We start from the raw sequence: 23168 nt of genomic DNA on the forward strand, positions 1-23168 counted from the left end.
TTCCTTCCAAAACTTGCTAACAAATATGGGGTCGCGGTCAGAAACGATGCTGTGAGGCATACCGTGAAGCCTACATACCATTTTTGCAAACAAATCTGCCACTTTGAGAGCATTGTAGTGTGTTGGGAGCATCCCGAAATGTGCAGCCTTCGAAAACCTATCCACAACTACAAGAATGACAGTGTGGGTTTGGAAGGAAGGGAGCCCTACTATAAAGTCGAGCGAGATATCTTCCCAAACTCCTTGAGGAATTGGCAAGGGTTGCAATAACCCGTATGGTTGATGTGTTGGAATCTTCGTTTGCTGGCAAATTGGGCATGCTTTGACAAAGTCTGTTACATCCTGTTTCATGTGATCCCAATAGACATTCTCCTTAAGGCGCCCTAGTGTTTTCTGAATTCCACTATGGCCCCCGAATTGAGATGAATGAAATTCTTCCAAGAGGATATGTTTGAAAGGAGAGTTTGCTGGAAGGTACAGTTTGCCATGAAAGAACAGAGTCTCGTTAATCACCTGAAAATTGGGGAAATTGTTCGGTTGTGCTTGGATTTCGCGCAGGAGTTGTTGATAGTCCTGATTCTCCTGAAGAGAGTTTCTGAGAGCGTGAATAAAATCCCAATGGGGAACAGTGATGGAGAGTATTGTTGGTGTACTGTCAGGAATCCGAGAGAGAGCATCAGCAACTTTGTTTTGCGCTCTCGGCTTGTACACTATTTCACAGGAAAAACCCAATAATTTAGCCAAGTAAAACTGTTGTTCTGGGGTTTGAATGATTTGAGTCATTAACTCTCTCAAGCTCCTCTGATCCGTATGAATAATGAACTTTCTGCCCAATAAGTAGGTGCGCCACTTCTTTACTGCTGATGTTATTGCACATAACTCCCTTACATAGGTGGATGCAGTAAGCATTTTTGGGCAAAATTTGTGGCTGTAGAAGCAAATAGGATGGCCATTCTGACATAACACAGCTCCCATCCCTAGGCCTGATGCGTCAGTCTCTAGTGTAAATTCTTCCTCAAAGTTGGGAAGTGCTAGGACAGGGGCACAAGTCATAGCCTTTTTGAGTTTGTCAAAGGCTGATTGAGCTTCCTCATTCCAAGTAAATGAGTCTTTCTTGAGTAATGCTGTGAGAGGGGCTGCAATAGATGCGTAGTATTGCACAAATTTCTTGTAAAACCCCGTAAGTCCCAAGAATCCGCGGAGTTGTTTGACATTACTTGGTGGTGGCCATGTGAGCATTGCTTGTATTTTTTCCGGATCTGGACCTACCCCTTCAGCTGAAACGATATGGCCTAAGTAAGCAATGGAGTTTTGTGCAAAGGTACATTTGGATTGTTTAAGATAGAATTGGTTGTCCAACAAACAACGAAAAACAATATCCAAATGAGCAAGATGATCCCGGAAAGTACGGTTGTACACTAAGATATCATCAAAGAAGACGATGACAAAGCGACGGAGATGTGGAGCAAATATCTGGTTCATGGAACCCTGGAATGTGGACGGCGCGTTGCATAATCCAAAAGGCATAACCAGAAATTCGTAATGCCCTTGATGTGTGCGAAACGCGGTCTTGTGGATGTCATCTGGATGCATGCGGATCTGATGGTATCCGGAGCGTAGGTCAAGCTTTGTAAACCATTGAGTGCCGTAGAGCTCATCTAATAATTCATCAATTGCTGGAATTGGAAAGCGGTCACGGATGGTGATGGCATTTAATGCTCGATAATCGACGCAAAATCGCCAAGTGTCATCCTTTTTTCGCACAAGCAAAACTGGTGAGGAGAAAGCACTAGAACTGGGTTGGATTATTCCCTGGGTTAACATCTCCTGGATTTGTGACTCTATTTCTTGTTTTTGAAAGTGTGGGTAGCGATAAGGGCGGACATTGATCGGATTGGAGTTTGTTTGTAAGGTGATGTGATGGTTTATGAGGTGTTGAGGTGGTAATGTTGATGGCGCAGTAAACAGGGTGTTGTAGGATGATAATAGTGTGTGTAATTCGGGGTTGGTTGTTTCGATTGTGGTTTGTGAGTCTGTGTGTGGTTGGTTAGGGTGAAAGGCTAACAGTGTGTCTATGGCATTGGTAGAGATAAGGCGTTGGATTCAGCCCCTGGAAAACGTCATTTTCACAAGGCTTTTTGCTGCTGTCCCAGGGAATCCGCCCCTGGCAAACTGCAATGTTTCTTGTAGTGAAAATTGAAGTTTTTTGGAGGGGCAGGAAAGAGAGACGGGCTAAACAATTTTAATTATATTGACATAATTATCCTTATATTTATTTACAAATGACAAAATTATCCTTTTGAAAGTAAAAGACTCATTGCATTTCATTATCAATCATAGGAGAAATATATGATGGTACATTAAGGAACACATGGGAGCTAGCATATTATGGAGAATCTTTCGCTAAAGCATTAATGATTCTAGGGTTGATGGTGCTTTACCCCCTGTAATATAAGTCATTTTCGGTTTTACACCCTGTAAAATATTTTTTTTGATTTACCCCCTGTAAAATATTTTTGTTTTGATTTACCCCCAAATAGGTCATTCAAAAACCAGAATTTCTGAAGAAAAAAATAAAAAAAATTGGTTTTTGAATGACCTATTAGGGGGGGTAAATCAAAACAAAAATATTTTACAGGGGGTAAATGTAAGGTACTCTAACAAGAAAAGGAATAAACAGAATGGAAATGAAAAGACAGATAAGATATGCTCCGTGAGTGGAGTAGACTCAATGAGTGATTCAATTATTTCCTGCCTTTATTCAATAAAATGTTTCTTACATATAAGATAACAACTCTATCTAGTACTAGGACAGCTGTAGGTAGCTATCAACTAAAGGACTAGAGGATTTGGACAGCTTTAGAGCAATAAGAACATTCTAGTATTATTGTGACTAGGCAAGGTAATTCAAACTACTTCTTGATAGGCACCACATAGTCTTTCAAATAATTGGGCCTGGTCTTGTTGCGTTTGGGCCTTATCTGAGAGGCCTGGACCATGATGTCTTCATCAGCTGGGTCTTCATCATCCATATCTTGGTCCAGTTGTTCAGGATTCATAACATCCTCCACTCCTTGCACAAACAACTTGTCCTCAAGGTGAAGGTTTGGATAGGCAGCAAGGATGTCTGCTAAAGGTTCCCACGTTGCATCTTCTGGGAAAAGGCCGCTCCATTGCACCAAGACAGAGACTCCATTTTCTGCAACAGATTCCTTCCAATCGACAATTGCAAGAGGTTGGATGATAGGCTGATTGTGCAAGGAGTTCGAGGGCAGTTCCAGCTGTGGTTGGGAACTGTCATGGCATGGCTTGAGTTGCGAAACATGGAATACATGATGTATTTTGCTATCTGGGGGTAGTGCAATCTCAAAGGCCACCTCTCCCAAAGTTTTAGCAATTTTGAACGGTCCATAGTAACGTTTCGAAAGCTTTTGAACTCTATGGCCTGCAACTGAAGTCTGCCTATAGGGGCGCAGCTTAACAAAAACCCAGTCTCCCACTTTAAAGGGATGGTCAATCCTGTTTCTGTCAGCAAACTTTTTCATGGTGTCTTGCGCTTTTTGCAATTTCTTGCGCAGAATCTGAAGGATCTGTTCCCTTGAAGTCATCTCAGCATCCACTGCTTCCACCAATGTGGCACCAGCAATGTATTGAGGCAAGGATGGGGGTGGTTTGCCATATACCACTTGGAATGGGGATAGTCCGGTAGATGTATGGATTGAAGAATTGTAGTGCCATTCCGCCCAATGTAAATAATTCCCCCATTTGTTTGGTTGGTCGAATACAAAGCAGCGAAGGTACTGTTGCAGCGCCTTGTTCACAATTTCAGTTTGCCCGTCGCTTTGAGGGTGGTAGGCCGTAGACATACGTAGCTTTGTACCGGATAAACGAAACAGTTCCTTCCAAAACTTGCTAACAAATATGGGGTCGCGGTCAGAAACGATGCTGTGAGGCATACCGTGAAGCCTACATACCATTTTTGCAAACAAATCTGCCACTTTGAGAGCATTGTAGTGTGTTGGGAGCATCCCGAAATGTGCAGCCTTCGAAAACCTATCCACAACTACAAGAATGACAGTGTGGGTTTGGAAGGAAGGGAGCCCTACTATAAAGTCGAGCGAGATATCTTCCCAAACTCCTTGAGGAATTGGCAAGGGTTGCAATAACCCGTATGGTTGATGTGTTGGAATCTTCGTTTGCTGGCAAATTGGGCATGCTTTGACAAAGTCTGTTACATCCTGTTTCATGTGATCCCAATAGACATTCTCCTTAAGGCGCCCTAGTGTTTTCTGAATTCCACTATGGCCCCCGAATTGAGATGAATGAAATTCTTCCAAGAGGATATGTTTGAAAGGAGAGTTTGCTGGAAGGTACAGTTTGCCATGAAAGAACAGAGTCTCGTTAATCACCTGAAAATTGGGGAAATTGTTCGGTTGTGCTTGGATTTCGCGCAGGAGTTGTTGATAGTCCTGATTCTCCTGAAGAGAGTTTCTGAGAGCGTGAATAAAATCCCAATGGGGAACAGTGATGGAGAGTATTGTTGGTGTACTGTCAGGAATCCGAGAGAGAGCATCAGCAACTTTGTTTTGCGCTCTCGGCTTGTACACTATTTCACAGGAAAAACCCAATAATTTAGCCAAGTAAAACTGTTGTTCTGGGGTTTGAATGATTTGAGTCATTAACTCTCTCAAGCTCCTCTGATCCGTATGAATAATGAACTTTCTGCCCAATAAGTAGGTGCGCCACTTCTTTACTGCTGATGTTATTGCACATAACTCCCTTACATAGGTGGATGCAGTAAGCATTTTTGGGCAAAATTTGTGGCTGTAGAAGCAAATAGGATGGCCATTCTGACATAACACAGCTCCCATCCCTAGGCCTGATGCGTCAGTCTCTAGTGTAAATTCTTCCTCAAAGTTGGGAAGTGCTAGGACAGGGGCACAAGTCATAGCCTTTTTGAGTTTGTCAAAGGCTGATTGAGCTTCCTCATTCCAAGTAAATGAGTCTTTCTTGAGTAATGTTGTGAGAGGGGCTGCAATAGATGCGTAGTATTGCACAAATTTCTTGTAAAACCCCGTAAGTCCCAAGAATCCGCGGAGTTGTTTGACATTACTTGGTGGTGGCCATGTGAGCATTGCTTGTATTTTTTTCCGGATCTGGACCTACCCCTTCAGCTGAAACGATATGGCCTAAGTAAGCAATGGAGTTTTGTGCAAAGGTACATTTGGATTGTTTAAGATAGAATTGGTTGTCCAGCAAACAACGAAAAACAATATCCAAATGAGCAAGATGATCCCGGAAAGTACGGTTGTACACTAAGATATCATCAAAGAAGACGATGACAAAGCGACGGAGATGTGGAGCAAATATCTGGTTCATGGAACCCTGGAATGTGGACGGCGCGTTGCATAATCCAAAAGGCATAACCAGAAATTCGTAATGCCCTTGATGTGTGCGAAACGCGGTCTTGTGGATGTCATCTAGATGCATGCGGATCTGATGGTATCCGGAGCGTAGGTCAAGCTTTGTAAACCATTGAGTGCCGTAGAGCTCATCTAATAATTCATCAATTGCTGGAATTGGAAAGCGGTCACGGATGGTGATGGCATTTAATGCTCGATAATCGACGCAAAATCGCCAAGTGCCATCCTTTTTTCGCACAAGCAAAACTGGTGAGGAGAAAGCACTAGAACTGGGTTGGATTATTCCCTGGGTTAACATCTCCTGGATTTGTGACTCTATTTCTTGTTTTTGAAAGTGTGGGTAGCGATAAGGGCGGACATTGATCGGATTGGAGTTTGTTTGTAAGGTGATGTGATGGTTTATGAGGTGTTGAGGTGGTAATGTTGATGGCGCAGTAAACAGGGTGTTGTAGGATGATAATAGTGTGTGTAATTCGGGGTTGGTTGTTTCGATTGTGGTTTGTGAGTCTGTGTGTGGTTGGTTAGGGTGAAAGGCTAACAGTGTGTCTATGGCATTGGTAGAGATAAGGCGTTGAAATTGGTGAAGGGAAGCTTCTGTAGGGCTGGGCTTAGGTTGTCCAAGAAGTTGGATCAGCTGACCTTCTCGGAAAAAGGACATGGTTAATTTTTCATAGTCGGTTAGGACAAGCCCCAAGGTCTTAAGCCATTGGACTCCTTGCACCAGTTCTGCGCCGCTTAATGGTAACACAAAGAGATCAACCAGGAAGGGGTGTGTGTCTAAGTAAAGACAAACTTGATGGCACATAGAAGTGCACTGTAGTTCTTCGCCATTTCCAACCAGGACCTGAAATGTTTGGGCTGGATGCAAGGGAAGGCCCAACTGTTTAGCAACCCGATCTTGTATGAAGTTGTGAGTACTTCCACTATCCACCAAAACAGTGAGTGGGTGTTTATGGATCTGACCCAATATCCTTAGGGTTTGTGGAATAGTGTGGCCCATGAGGGCATGGTAGCTGATTTGTGGATTCGGTTCCGGGGCAGGTACCGGTTCAATTGTAGTGTCGGGTTGTGACTCATTGATGAGGAGTTGGGTCATAACCTCTTCTGCTGGGTCAGGACATTCAGGGTCGACAATCAGTGGGTAGAATTGTCGTTTACAGCGGTGACCTGGCTGATAACGGTCATCGCAGTAGTAACAAAGACCCTTCTCTCTTCTGGCTTGGAGCTCTGCCGGCGATAGGCGTTTGATGGATGGTGGTGTCTTTGGGGCAGTTGGATTGGGGTTTTGTGTATTTGTGGAGTTAGGGCTTGTAGTGAGGTTTGGGCGTGATGATGGTCGCGGGTTGTTATTTGAGGATGAAGAAGCTGAGTTCTGTTCATGGCGGCGATAGAAAGGGTTTCTGTCCTGGATTTTCTCTTCTTGGAGTTTGGCCAAGTTGATGGCATGAGAAAGAGATACAGGTTGAAATGCTTGCACTTCGCGTCTGATTTCTGGTTTCAACCCAGAAATGAAGCAACTCAAGTAACACTGTGGCGTTAAGCCGGTGATACGATTAGCAAGAGTTTCGAAGCGGTTTTAGTAGTCTCGCACAGTGGTGTTTTGACAGAGTTTAAAAAGAGTACCTTTTGGATCTTCGAACTGAGATGGAGCAAAACGGAGTTCGAGCGCATGTAGAAAAGCCGGCCAAGAATGGAGCTGTCCATTAGTGAACATCCATTGAAACCACGTAAGGGCGTCGCCCTCCATGTAAAACGACGCGATGCTCAACCGCTGGTCTTCAGGTGTTCGGTGAAATTCGAAGAACTGCTTGATTTTGAAGATCCAGTTGAGAGGTTCTGTGCCATCAAACCTGGGTATGTCGAGCTTGATGGAGGTGTGAGCAAAAGGATGTTGCGGACCCGGATCTGGAGTGAACCCAGGTGGACCGAAGCGTGTGCGAAGTTGGTTGAGCTCAGTGTTCACTGTTGTCATTTCTGTGCGAAAGGCTTGTCGAGTCTGGAGAATTTCATTCATGGTATGGAGGATCTCGTTCATTGTTACCGGTGGTGGAGGAGGGTCCATACTCAATGAAAAAGCACCAATGTAAGGTACTCTAACAAGAAAAGGAATAAACAGAATGGAAATGAAAAGACAGATAAGATATGCTCCGTGAGTGGAGTAGACTCAATGAGTGATTCAATTATTTCCTGCCTTTATTCAATAAAATGTTTCTTACATATAAGATAACAACTCTATCTAGTACTAGGACAGCTGTAGGTAGCTATCAACTAAAGGACTAGAGAATTTGGACAGCTGTAGAGCAATAAGAACATTCTAGTATTATTGTGACTAGGCAAGGTAATTCAAACTACTTCCTAATAGGCACAACATAGTCTTTCAAATAATTGGGCCTGGTCTTGTTGTGTTTGGGCCTTATCTGAGAGGCCTGGACCATGATGTCTTCATCAGCTGGGTCTTCATCATCCATATCTTGGTCCAGTTGTTCAGGATTCATAACAGTAAATCAAAAAAAAAATTTTACAGGGTATAAAACCGGAAATGACCTATATTACAGGGGGTAAAACACTATTAACCCATGATTCTATTTGCTTGCCGCACGTTAAACTCGATCACAGAGTTTTGAAAAAACAATGAAAACGTCTCATTAGAGCTTTGGATAATACTACCAAATTCAGTTCTAGGTTGTTATCTTTATTAAAGGCGTCGACTACTAGCTTTGAGTCGAGTTTAAAATCCATATTATCTAAATAAAGATCAGTAGTCCACATTAGTGCATGATAAAGGCCTTCAAGTGGAAAATAATCATTGTCGTCGCTTTTCAAAATAAAATTAGAGTAATTGTTTTAAACTGAAACTATTTACAACGAATTGAAATCAGTTTAATAAAGACATTCTCACATATACATAACTGAATAATATAATGAGAAATGATATTTTGACAACCACTTTTTGACAACTTTTGGACAACTTTCTCTCTCATACTCACATGATGTTGTTATCATCTCTCTTCCTTTTTCTCTCTCCATTGTTTTTGATCAATAAGAAGTGAGAAAAACAAGGTTGTCAACAAAGTTGTCATCAAATGGATGTCAAAATATCATTACTCTAATATAATATAAAATAGGCACGCCAGATGACAACAATGCAAAGGTGCAATCCAATATACAACCATAACAAAAAATTAATGATATTAAAAGAAAAAAACTAGGCATGATATGTCCAAACTGGATGCTATGCACTAGCTCTAATACCTCCCTCACTGTAGTCTCTATAAAAAACAATTACCTCACCAGTCAGAATATCCATAATAACTACCACCAAAATAAGTCAAATTGTACGCAAAAGATATCCAGAAATAGAAGGCCCCAAAAGAAAGCTACATCTTATCCCAATAAAGTAATTCGTCTAATCCCAACATGTCTCTGATCGATCAAGATTAGGGAAATGTATAATGTCCACCAGATCCACCATATAAACTACAACCATCAGAATCCCCACTTATCTGGGATAACACCTCACCATCACCTATGTCCTTATAGGGATCTCATTGACATATGAGTTTTGAAATCCAAACTCACTAGATCAACCCACGTAGGTGGTAACCTCGAAAATCAGATAAGTGTCAACAAAATTCTCCTCAAACTCTCTAGTGGGGGGATTCCACAACGGGCATATTATGACACACATGCACTATAGACTGAGGTGCCATAACATCAACCACAACATGCAAAAATGGTACTCCTACCTCTCGCTCTCCTCGAGGGTAAGTTATCTTCTCCAACAACTGGAGTCACTAATTTTATGGTAACAGCACCTGGATAAGCCGCTCCAGCAACTGTCCTTCTCCTTCCACACGTACCCATAAAAGTACTTAAGACCTTTAGGGAGTGAATCAGAGATTTATATTCCTTTGAAAAATGACGGAATGCATTAACAGTACCCCTTGTTGATATGAGGTCACCGCTTCATGACTCTCGTATAAAGATGTGCTCGATGTCATATTAAAACCTCAATCACTAGGTGATGAGTGATTAGGGTGGTCTCATTTGTCACTATCTCTTTGTAGACAACTTTCAACATGCGCTCTTCCTTCGTCTGAGGATATATCCCAAATATTTTCACGCAAAAAGATAGAGGACATGATATAAAAACAACATCATTACCAAAATATAGCATGCAAGCATGCATATCATGACATATGGCATCGATGATAATATGTTATTTTATATATTTTTCATTTTATTTTATTTAATAAAATATTACTTTTATTTATGTTTTTATAAGAACCTTTACTACATTTTGTTTTATTTTTAGTAAATAGGATAAATCAAGATAATATGAAGAAATGGTGGAAACTTGATGAAAAAGTCACAAATGTTGAACTCTTGTTTACCAAAATTAAAGTTATGATAATGGAAGATTTTTTCAATGCAAGATTAGTGGGAAATAAAGGCAAAGCACTTTAGAAACATGGCTTAATGATAAAAAAAAAACGTCATCAATCAATCGCAGGAGATGACGAATCAAGTCAGTAAAACATAAAGTGTGATGGCCAATCGTATCTCCACATTAAGGTCGTAACAACTTCGCTTCATTCATGTTTTGTTGTTACACTATGTGTACTTTAATGGTCTTGTATAATTGACTTTCTTAAGACTTGTATATTACTGATGATGCACAAATTTAGTAGGTCTTGGACTATAAATAGGCATTTGATAATTTGTCTTTGGATCACTCACCATTGTAGAAACAAACCAAAATTATTGTCATTTGTATTCGTATTTTAATAAAAAAAAATATTTTTTGCTCTTATTTATTTTATCAGGTAAGCTCATCACTATGATGATTGAGTAGTCTTCTTCATTTTCTTGAGATCATGGAAAGTAGTCTAATGTTGAACTTTCCATAAACTTTTTTTTCCTTTGCTAAGGTACATCAAAACCCTAATCTAGCCTTAGTGTTTTTAAGAAAAATCAAGGCAACATTTTTTTTAAAAAACAAGAATGTTACTAAAAATATGAGTCTTACAAATGTATCGACAATAAGAATAAAAGGTTATGTTGGTTATAAGGCACATTGAGCCTAGGGTGTGCAGCTGCCCAAGAATACTTTTTTTTTTGTTGTCCAAGAACAATATTTGAAAATATGATCCAATTCTTCATTAGCATTTCCACAATGGATACGAAGAGGATCAGTCATCATTCATTAATGGATCAACTTCTTTTTGGTGGTGGTGTGACATTATTTTTTTTGTGAAAGTTTATTTTTTTTGGGACAAATTTTCAACATGTTGATATATGATTTTGAATGGTAAATAATTATTATAATTTCCGTGCATAAGTTTTTTAATATGATTGAGATGAAGAATTTTTTAAAATTTTTTTAAAAATTATTAAATTTTACATGGTTTTAATGTTTATATTGTAATTAGATTTTTTTTACGCATACATTAAATTATATCTCACTCTCTTTTTTTTATATTGACTTCTAAAATATATCCAGATATATTTATATGACGAGATACAAGTATAAGGAAAACTTTTCTACACTATCAATGCATTAGAATTAAGCTCATTTTATGTTATAAACGTAGAGTCATGTTATCCACTACTGCACTAGTAGCCACATACACACAATTTTTTATTTCTAAAAAATTATATTATTATTACTATTAAAAATATCACATATGACCATTTTACTATCTCTAAAGAGATTTGAACTCCGTCCCACAGGTTACATGGTTGATGACCATTTTACACCTCATGATTTTATTTGTCTGGAAAAGTCCAAATAAATGCAATTTTTATAAGGTATTAAAAATATTTAATTGAATATTAAAAGATTATAAAATGGGTAGATTTTTATTAATTTTTGAATAAAAATTGGAGAATTATCATTATTCTTTTGGGTAAAAAATGGGCGCATTATTTATATAGCTAAAACGCGTACTACATATAATGAAAATCATTAATTACGTAGAAAATTCAATATATAATTATGAATAAAAGTCAAAACTAAAACATTTAATATAGCATTGATATTTTAAATATTAATATTTTCCAAATAAATATAGAACATTCTTTTCAAATATATATATATATATATATATATATATATATATATATATATATATATATACATATAATAATTTCAGGTGGGAATTCAAATGAGAAAAAGAAATTAATATTAAAATTCATAAAAATAATCATATTGATAAATTGAAAACTTGAAAAATACATACTTAATAGAAAAATAAATTTAATATTACCATTCAATAAAAGGAAAAAAATAATATGGAAAAGTTACTTTCATTGAAATTGCAAATTAAATATTTATTTTTAATTGAGCTACACACATATACATTTAGGCATTTTTATATAACGTTTTTGATAGTCTATAGCAAGATTTGAGGATGCAAATGGGAAAAAAAAATACAAATAAACCTTATATATATATATATATATATATATATATATATATATATATATATATAATTTTCTGTTGCAAAAAATTTATATCTATGTTACATATATAACACTTGAGGTGTCCTCATGAGCTTAACTCAGTTGGTTGAACAATGCATAAAATAAAAAAATATGCAAGGTCCGGGGTTCAAACCCCGGCCACTACCAAAAAAAAAATATATATAACACTTGAGGTGTTAACTTAGCGGTAAAAGTTTAGCCTTGTAAGCTTAAGGTACATAGTTTAAATCCTCTCAATGATGGTTGTAAAATGATCGTTAATGCCACTTTAATTATTAAATTTACCTATATTATATACACACAAATTTTATATGCATATATTGATACATATAACTTTTAGGAATCAAATTATTGATGTAAAGTATAATTTGTCAAAAAAAGAAGCTGGTGTGAAATATTTACCGATCTTGTCGACAATTAATCTATGTCAAAAGAACCTGGTTGAAAATCTTTAGTGATCGAGCTCTTCCATTCCAACCATATATTTTCTTCAAAAAGATACAAAATTGAGACCTTATTTAGTCTATATTTTAAGTGGACACAATGTAATTTTGATGTGTGTATTTAATTTACATACACCGACTTTGTAAAGGTTTTGTTAAAAAAGAAACAATAGCGTAAAACGTTTTGCACATGCATCTGATTAACTTAGTTCATGATGTCACTTGTTTAAATTACTTTCTAAGTTATCCATACAAATATGCACTTGATATAATTTAATTGGATGATAAAACTTACATCATATGTGCAAAGGAGATACACCCTTTTCGGCTGATTTTTTCACTATTATGGATTTACCACCCGTTAAGTGCAAATTTTATCTTAAGGTGCATATTAATAAAAAAAATATGAATTAAATTCCATTATAATAAGAAGAATCCAATTAAAATAATAACAATATAAGTTTAACAAATTTTATCTTAAGGTAAATATTAATAAAAAAAAATATGATTTAAATTCCATTATAATAAGAAGAATTCCATTAAAATTATTTCAAACTCTTATATGATTGTGTTACATTCCAAAAAGAATTATAAGTATATGCGGTAAAACAAATATACAATTAAACACATTGGAAAAGTAGAAAGACGAACATGTTAGTACCTGTCTTAGCATTTTTATATCATAAATATAATTAAATATACGTAGAGAGTACTCCCTCCATCCCGGAATATCTGACCCATTTTCTAAAAAAAAGTGTCCCAAAATAACTGAGTCATTTCAATTTTCAATACAACTTTCATCATTCCCAATACAATATAACTCTAATTAATACTACTTTCATCATTTCCAATACAATATATTCCACTTTCCTCTTTATTTATACATTTTTCTTAATCTGTGTGAAAAACCAAACTGGCTCAGATAAAACGGGACGGATGGAGTATATTATTGACATGGGTCTTGTTAACGAGTGTCCCGGGGACACTCTTTAAGCATTCTAAATTAAGTAATTATTCTTTAAAAATGTCAAAGTTTCAATTTTCAATACACTTTATTACACAAACATTCATATAAAATTACCATTTTAAATGTCAGTGCTCCGGGGCACTAGTTAACATTTCCCTATTGACGTTTAGTGAAGAAAGAAGATGATAAACTCGTCTTTGGATGCAACACAAAGCATGCAACGCGGAGCGAAATGATTGCTACACCTCTAATTGCACAAATCATCTTTTCTCCTTTTTTTCCTTCTCTTTTTCTTTCTTTCTGTCTTTTCAAACACCAAATTTACCCCTCTAACATATTTTTTTTTTCTCTCTCTCTCTCTCTCTACATCTTACACTTCCTTAATTCTTTTTATTTCTTACCCTTAAAATCCACTGTCATTGTCTCAATAAAAACAAAAAGAGAATACAACCTTGTTCCCTTTTACATATATTTGTCTCACTTTATCTCTGTTCCTTCTCTGTCTCTTTTTCATTTTCCGTTTTCTCCTCTCTTTTTCAACATATCTTCTTTGTCTCTTTTATTTTTATATCTCTCCTTCTCCTTTTCAACATATCTTTTTGAGAGAAGTGAAAAACTCTTGATAAAAATAGTGTCTTACCAATTTTCAACAACATTCATTCTCATAAACCTCGCTTCGTTTCACGGCGATCAAGATTTGACTGGATCACCTGAACAACGACCGAAAAGGATCCAAGTTGAATCTTTTATTTTGAGAATATATTTATTTATCTAATCATTTATTATTGGCGCAAAGGTGGTAAATTAATTATGGCGAAAACGATCTCGAACATCAAAATCAACGACAACAACAATAATAATGTTGAGGTTGACATTGACTCGTCAAAAGATGATGTTGATGCTAGAACTGGCATGAAGAAGGGACCGTGGACCCCACATGAAGACATGATATTGACAGAGTACGTGAATAAGCATGGTGAAGGGAATTGGAATTCTGTTCAGAAGAATTCAGGGTTGTTAAGGTGTGGAAAAAGCTGCAGACTTAGATGGGCGAATCATCTGAGGCCGAATCTTAAAAAGGGTTCATTTTCTGAAGAGGAAGAAAAAATCATCATTGAACTTCATGCTAAGCTTGGAAACAAATGGGCTCGAATGGCTACTCAGGTATTATACTATAGTATTTTATAAAATGATTGTAATAACAAGATTATCTATTTGAGTTTTTTGGACTAAAATCATTTATTCATTGTTATTTTGATGGTCTGTGTTCATGTCAGATCATGATTTTTAGTGCAATTATATATTTTGGTTTTCAATGTGAGCATTGATTGGTTTATTTTATTTGTGATGTAATTGTATAATTGTAAATTTTTATGTTTCTAGAATTTTTTTTTTCTTTCGCATTTGGGTCTGAAATCAGATCTATAATTATACCAGTATTTGGTTTTGTAACAATCCAATCTGCAGGACTTGAAGCAAGAAACAAGGGGAAAGGAAGGAAAATCCGTTTACGTTTTTATTAATCCAACTTTATTCAATCTTATAAAAGTTAAAATATTAAAGATTGTATTTTTTTTGTTGTTATAAACATAAAGAGAGAAAGTTGTGTTTTCAATTTTACCTTTTCAGCATCAATTGAGTTTTTTGTTGATGTAACATTTTTAATAAATAATTTTGTACCTAGTGAATTTATGATAACCATCACTAAGAAGCTGACCTCAATCATTGTCTAAATATCAAATTGCCATTTTTGTTTGTTTCTTTCAAATATGTACTTTTGATATGTGCCCTACTTTCTTAAAGTTCTCATTTAAGGCTAAAATACTCATCTTTATGTCTTTTGTGTACTTTGCTTAATACAACTTTTTTATGGAGAAACTTTCTTGATAGAACTTGTTTATTGTTTCTCGGTAGAAGTATTAAGAGTTCGATTCGATCTCTATTGCTAAGAAATTAACTACTAACATTTGTTTATAAAAAGTCTTTCTCTGAGCATCCTGAAAATGTTTTATTGTTTTTTCAGTTGCCTGGAAGAACGGATAACGAAATCAAAAACTTTTGGAACACGAGAATGAAAAGGCGCCAGAGAGCCGGCTTACCTCTTTATCCTCCAGAAATCCAAGCAGAAGCTATTGTATACAATGATAAACTATTGCAACTACAACATGAACCTTTATCTTCTTCATCATTATCATTTTCTTTACTCTTATCTTCTTGTTACCCTAAGAAGCTTGATGATCCAAACCATTATGATTATAATCCTCCACAAAACAACTCTGATTCTTCTAATCACTACACCAATCCATGTCCACAATTCAACTTTTCCAATGAAGAAAACATTGAGATTAATGAAACTCTTGCTTTGCAAAAATCACCTTCACTTTCACCTTATCCATCTTCATCATCAAATATTTTCAACCAAAATTTTACTCCTCCAAGTGATTCACATGATTACCAATATTCTGAAAATTTGAGCTATGATCATCATGGATTCAATGCAGGATCTCTGTATGATTCTGAGACTCCTGCTTCATCTTATGCTAGTGGTGTTGATGGTAATTTTATGGGAAATTCTAGCATGGTTAATGATTACTATGAAGTTGCACCATTGTCCCATGAAGGAAAAAATAGTGGACTTTTGGATGATCTTGTGATGGAAGGTAGAAGTATTTCTTGCAATGATAAGGCTAAGAGTGAGGATACAACATATAAGGGGAGTGTATCTCATAAAAGGAAAAGCATGGAGGTTGAAGAATATGCAGAGGAAGAAAGTTTTTCCATGAAGAAGAAGAATATTGATGCGATTCAGAAGAAAGATTTCAGCACTTCTGACTTGTCAACAGGTAAAATCACTCAAACTTTTCTTGCAATTTGATATAGTTGATTCCTATTTGATTATCATATGCATAACAAAAATCCATGTCACTATGTTGTCATATAGAATTAACATTGTTACATGAATTTCAACTCAATTATCTTATTTATATATAGATGAGATGGTTCGATAGTAAGAAATTGTTTTGGTGGTGAGTTGGTGTCTCATTCTATACATGTGACATTATCAATTATGTGTGAAAATTCATTAACGTGTATTTTTTATTAATTAGTCGAACCAGTGGTGGATAATCATGAAAAATAGAAGAGATTGCAAGTGAATATTTTGAAAATGTTGTGATTTGTGGTTTTAATGTAGTTTGCAACCATAATTACTTACGCATGATGAAGAATTTTGAGGTCTCTGCAATGACAAATTTAATAGCACCGACCTTATTTTGCTCCAATATAAAGATGAATTTAATTTGTATACACTGATTTTACTTATGCATTCAATCAAATCACTTTATAATGTCATTTTTATGATTAATTCCTAAAATATGATTACAAATATCTATGTGGCGTGATTTGATTGAATGTATGTGTAAAACTCTACGTGGTGTGATCTGGAACATGACCGTAATTGAAAAAAAAAATCATATTGTGATCAATAAAAGATGATTTTTTATACTGTGATTGAAAATTGAAAATTTATATTGGAAAATGCTACTTCTCAAGAAAAATAGCTTCAAGAATTTTTCAAGACACAGTTGGCAAATTTTAATTGGATGATTTATTTGTCCACTTCCTATTTTTCAGTCACACCTCCTTGAATTGTGACAAATAGTGCATTTTGATTGGCTACTCTTTATTCTTGAAGAATTCGTGATGTTATTTTTCTAGAGATATAGCATTGCTCATTTATATTTATAAGAGTTAAACATGTTTAAGTATTTGAACATTAGGACATTTCTTTTCATTTAATTTGATGAATCCATATATAATGTTAAAGAGAAAGATGACAGTCCACTAAATAATGTGATTCTTGTCATGATTCTTGTATGATTCTTGTCATGACAGTCCACTAAATAATATACTCTTGTATGATTCTTGATAAATATACTTATTGCAATCATATACTCTTGTATGATTCTTGTCATGACAGTCCACTAAATAATGTGAAACTTGTTAAAAAAAACAGGGAAGAAACCAGTCCAGGAGGATGAGGTAGAAGAGCTGAATACAATGTACGATGATGATTTGGATTGCTTGCTCAACAATTTTCCCTCAGAAATACCAATGCCTGAATGGTATTGTAGAGGAAAAAGTCAGTCATTGGGAACTGAAACTCCAACAGATGAAGCTTCTTCATCAGGTGGTCCCACCAATCAAAAATTTGCTTGGACTCTTGGATCAAATTGGAACAACATGCCTGGCATATGTTAATTTGAGCTCAAAGACAAAAAAAAAATTAGTTGTGTTTTGTAATGATTACAAAACGAATATTCATAGTGAAGTAGATGGTAGAACCATATGGTGTAATAGTTAGAATATTTAAGGGTAGAGATTAGTAATGCTTCATATGGGTTGAATATTACAACGACATTGAATTTTTATCTGTAGTCAATTTAAGTTATTTCGAATATGTTTGAGATTTTTTTCGTTAGCTAGGGTGTGAGAGTTTGGATTTTTTGATACAAGTGTGTCTTGTTTAGCATCCTATAATTTTTTACATATGATATTGTTGGATCGGAAGGGAGCTTGGTAATTATATTACATTATATATTTAAGAGTAAGCACACATGTGAATAGACACCACATCTTAACCTAAAATTTTAAGGTATTAGATATGTAGGTTATCTTACTTATATTATGCTCAATTTTCATTTGTCTTTCAACGTGAGATTGTTATTTGCACTTGATAAACCAACAATCTTCTACTTCAAATGTAAATCCATTGAATCATTTGAGATTGATATGCTTCAGAAGAAAGTTTTTCATCCATATATTATGATTGCACCATTGTTGGCTCACATAGATCAATGAGATACATTGTTTGGCCAGCACATTTTTACAAAAACTTTTGATACCAAGAGTCGGTCGAACCATCAGCTCTAATACCATTTTTCGATCGTGAGGGGAGCATGTGGATCATCGGCTATTACAGATGTGATCGCACCGACATGAGCTCACTGAAAAACTACCAAAAGATGCCTAGCAGAGTAAAGGTTACGGAGATCTGATATATCACTTGCTCAACACACAAAACCTTAATTGAGAAGACAAATATCATTACGAGACTTTCAAAACAAATGAATGTCAAACCAATGCTATAATCTATTCTAAAAGAGCTCAAAACAGTATCAAACCGGTAAAGTAAGTGAAGTGAAAATAGTGTTCATAACACATGCAACGGAATAAAGTTTGGATCTATTTTGCGCTTAAATTATAAAACTATAAATTAGATACTAAAAGTGTACCTTTGTATCAATTCTTGAAGCATGAAAATTTCTTCAATGATATGAAAAGACTCTACGTGTATCCACACCGAGACCAATTCTTACTCTCAACCTTTGAGTAGTGGAACAATAAAGCTAGAGCATATTTTGTTTTGTATTTTGTTGTGTTGTGTATCTTGATCAAATTACTTAAGGTCTATTTATAAGTCACACACACTACTATCAAATAGAAGGTGTTGACTCATCTTAATGACCTTTTAATTTCATATGGTCAATTCTTATAAAAACAATTAACACATGTTAATGCTAATTTATTTGAAAAACCATTTTTCTACTAAGATGACCATTGACCAATATGATTCCACATAATTATATATAATTGCATATATATAATGTTGTACGTTTTCTTTCTTTCTAAAAGATCAATCATTGACCAATTGCCTTATTTCCATATATACATGGCCAATGCAACGTACACCAAACTTTTCTTATTTATTTACTTTTTCAATAAATAATATGCTCTTGTTTATATATATTATTTGTATTCTTTGTACTAGCAAAAAATACAATAATATTCCACTTAGAAAATTTATATTTTGATTAATTAAATTCTTCAATTTAATCATCAAATAATAAAGTAATTCTTTAGCAAGAATTAGAACACTCGTTTGTGTGTGACCCTGTAGGTTCAATACTAAACTCGTAATAGATTAATCAAATTAATATATTAATCAAGGTAGGCGTCTAGTAACACTCCTTGACGTCCAGGTAGTATGAAGTATTACTTTTCCTTCAAGAACCAATTAGAATAATATAATATTTTTCTTCCGTCGTTACAACTCTTGTTAACTCTAGAGCATGGTACAATTGTCAAACTCTAATAAGTTAACATATTTGACTTATTCTTTCATTTAATTTCCCTGGCCAGGGTTTTAATTTTATCATAGAGTTCAAACTCATTACCAAGAGTTGACGGATCCCATCTTGATTAGTCATTAATTATACAAGTATTTAATCGTATCCAATATCCTTTCAACTAGCACCCTAAGGTATTAGGTGTTCAGAATCAAAATATAATAAATAACATGTTAATTACCATGACAATCTCAGGTCAAAGAAAATCATTATATTCTTTCTTGAGAATTTTTCTATTGACATTTTAAGGTAATATCGACCATTAGAAATTCTCAGTCGAGTCAGTTCAATGATCACATCACTATATGTATCATCTATATATGTAATTTAATAAATGAGACTTATTAATCTTTATCCAATAAAGACTATCACATATATATTGAACTATCCGAATTATTGATGTCCTACTCACAATAATCATACGATCAAGAACAATTTAGATTAAAATAATAAAAGACTTGTTTCTCATTATCATAATCTCTATCATGATAACAAGTCTATAGTCTTAATCAAGGACGTTATCAAATTAACTATTTCACTAAACAGTAAACAAGATAATGAATATTTATTAAGTCTAAAATTGGTTACATAATTGATTGGATTGGGCATCTCCAACAGTAAGGATGCTAACTACCACATAACACACGGGTAGATATCTCAACATCCCGACTTTATTTTTTGTTTATGACTTCTACACCTTCACTTAGATTTTTTTTTCCTCTCATTTTATTTAGCACATCATCCATCACAAATTTTCACCTTTTCTTTTTATCTGATGTTTTTTCTATACACAACTTTTAGAGTAAAAAAAATCATTGTTTCACTATTATTTATTATATAAATTATTGGTTATTAACCAATATATATATTTTATAAATTATATAACTAATAACTTTTTTTAGGGATCTAACTAATAACATTATTTTATAAAAATCCGATAACGAGTTTAACATCAATTAAGTGAGAATTTGTCAACAAAAAAAAAATCAAGTGAGATAATATCTCTGTGTACTCCTTTTCAAATATCTAAGTGTCTTTTAGGGATCAACAATGTTATATCCTACGAATTCCACGAAACAGTGCAAATGCGGTATGGCAATGCCAGGCTTATTCTTAGTTTTCTAATATTTTGTTTTCGTGGAAAGAGGCATTTCCCTTGTAAGGATACTATATGTATTATTTTTTTTGTCAAGTAGCCTAATGACTAGAATTCAAGGTGAATAAGTGAGATGTTCGGGATTCGAACACCGATTCCTACATATACAATGTAATGTCCTTACCAACTAAGTTACGTTCACGAGAACTATGCACTTGTATCTCTAGGTGGATAACAACATTAATATATGTACTCATCTCATAAAAAAATAATTAATATATGTACTCCCACTCGTAAAAAGGTCATTAGTATATATTACTCGTAGATTTTGGGTACCTAAATACTTTTTTTATTAAACATTTTCTTTGTTTATATATATATATATATATATATATATATATATATATATATATATATATATATATATATATATATATATATATATAGGGGTTTGCTAGAACACACCCACTAGTTTTTATTTGGGGGTGTTTTAGCAAAGCTACACCTTAGGGTGTAATTAACCACTTTTTAGGTATTTACTTGCTAAAACACTCCCACATAAAAACTAGTGGGTGTGTTCTAGCAAATGTCTATAGAATTTGCTAGAACACACCCACTTGTTGTTGTTAGAAGGTGTGTTATAGCAACATACACCTTAGGGTGTATTTAACCACTTTTTAGTTATTTACTTGCTAAAACACTCCCACATAAAAACGAGTGGGTGTGTTCTAGCAAACCCCATATATATATATATATATATACACACAAATAACTTTATTCTTTTTAGGTCGCTCCCGAAATAGCTCATGCAGCCCCATTAAATCCTAGCTTACGTCCTCGTGAGTTTAGCTCAGTTGGTATGGACAATGCATAAAATATGCAAGGTCCGAGGTTCAAACCCCGGCCACCACCAAAAAAAAAATCCTACCTTACATATTATAGATGATGCACCTTCATGTATTTGACATATTTTAGCTAATGAAATGCAATGAATTTCTTCCTTAAAAAAAAAAATCATATTAGTTAGTTATTTATTATAATTGAAACTTTAATTTCTTTGGTTAATGGTTTGAATTTATTTATATGACATTAAATATGATATCATATTTAAAAAATAATTTTTTTATCTTTCAAATTTTTTTTAACCAATATAATGATTTTTGGTATTTTTTCAAATTAAGATTTTAACGATTTATATCTTTATATTTAATTTTCTAATATAATAAATTTTCCCAAATATTTTTTTTAATTGTTGTTTTACAAATTTTATTTGTATTTTATATATATTATTAAAAAATATTTTAATTAATATTATTTTGAAAGGAAATTTAATTAATAATTTATTAATCATTAATAAATTTCATATTCATGCATTTCCCAAAATATTGTCCTTTATTGAATTAGTTATAATTCACATAAAATTGTTTATCATTATCACGTTTTATGACATTTATTGTTATTGTTGTTGTTATTATTACTACCACTATTATTATTATTATTATTATTATTATTATTATTATTATTATTATTATTATTAATGGAAGTATAAAAAATATGTCCATATAATATGAACCTCCAAAAAAAAAAGGCTCAAAGGTGAAACCACACAATTTGTAGCAAATTTCAGTAAAATATTATACATTTTTTTTAAAAAATCCAATTTTTTCCTTTTTTTAATATATTATTAAATTCACTATTTTACTAATAATGGCAATGGCCCATATTTGGAAGTTCTTTTTTTTTTTTTTTGAATGAGGGAGTTCTATGATAGACAAAACTTAAAAAAAAAAAAAAAAAAAATTCACACGTTCCCCTTATTTCAGCGTGATATATTATAAATTATATTCACAAATATTTTCTTAAGCAAAAGAAAGAAGCATGAAGAAGGATCGGTTATTTCAACTAGATTGGCACCAGTGAACCAAACTCAATTAGAAAGATAATATATATTAGTGAGAAATTTAATATAAACATAAATTTTCTGAAATTATGTGTTCTAATCAATGAGATCTTACATACGAAGTTGGTGGAAAACACAAGAAAGGAGATTTTGAATTATGTTTTTGGGTTCTAACTGAATTTTGAATTATTAATAATTCGTTACTTGAAAGTTTGTTAACATAAGGTTTTATTTCAAAGGTTCTTTATCAAAAAGAGGACGGGGTCTCTGTTGAATGCAAACCTAGTTGGGATGCTTTAGTTTCTTCCTGATGCCTAACCTCCCTCTTGGCCTTATAAACAAAAATAATCAAAGGTTCTTTATCAAAATATTTAACTTCATTTTAAGAGTAAGACAAGGTGAAGTTAAACGATAAAAAAATTTGATTTAAAACAAAATACAAGTGAAATATATATTGGGGGGGGGGGGGGGGGGGGGGGGGGGTGTTGCGGGGATGGTAGTGCAAGTTTTATAATGATTGTTCATCAAACTCCACCATAACATTTCATGAAGCATCGATATTTTCTAAGTCCATTACTCCCACCATTTACCCGATTATCTAACCACTATGCGTTACTCGTCAATGATCTTGACGTAGACCAGTATACTCTGTCGTCCCACGACTA

General features: G+C 34.2%; 2 protein-coding genes across 2 annotated transcripts; one reads left to right on the forward strand and one right to left on the reverse strand.

Annotated features, from left to right (window-relative positions):
- Positions 1-5109: 5109 nt before the first annotated feature.
- Positions 5110-7918, reverse strand: LOC146950345 (uncharacterized). The gene is made up of 3 exons (XM_085748630.1): positions 7776-7918; positions 7047-7516; positions 5110-6914 (listed from the first exon to the last, which is right to left on the reverse strand). The coding sequence occupies exons 1-3, from the start codon at positions 7916-7918 to the stop codon at positions 5110-5112; spliced, it is 2418 nt and encodes an 805-aa protein (XP_085604756.1).
- A 5860-nt stretch (positions 7919-13778) lies between these two features.
- Positions 13779-17778, forward strand: LOC146950346 (uncharacterized). The gene is made up of 3 exons (XM_085746268.1): positions 13779-14483; positions 15343-16162; positions 17335-17778. The coding sequence occupies exons 1-3, from the start codon at positions 14130-14132 to the stop codon at positions 17577-17579; spliced, it is 1419 nt and encodes a 472-aa protein (XP_085602394.1). The 5' UTR covers positions 13779-14129; the 3' UTR covers positions 17580-17778.
- The last annotated feature ends 5390 nt before the right edge of the window (positions 17779-23168 follow it).

The sequence above is a fragment of the Medicago sativa genome, chromosome 2, assembly GCF_051527215.1.
Source record: "Medicago sativa cultivar Bolivia chromosome 2, Bolivia_mono, whole genome shotgun sequence".
In the NCBI taxonomy this organism is placed as follows: Eukaryota; Viridiplantae; Streptophyta; class Magnoliopsida; order Fabales; family Fabaceae; genus Medicago; species Medicago sativa.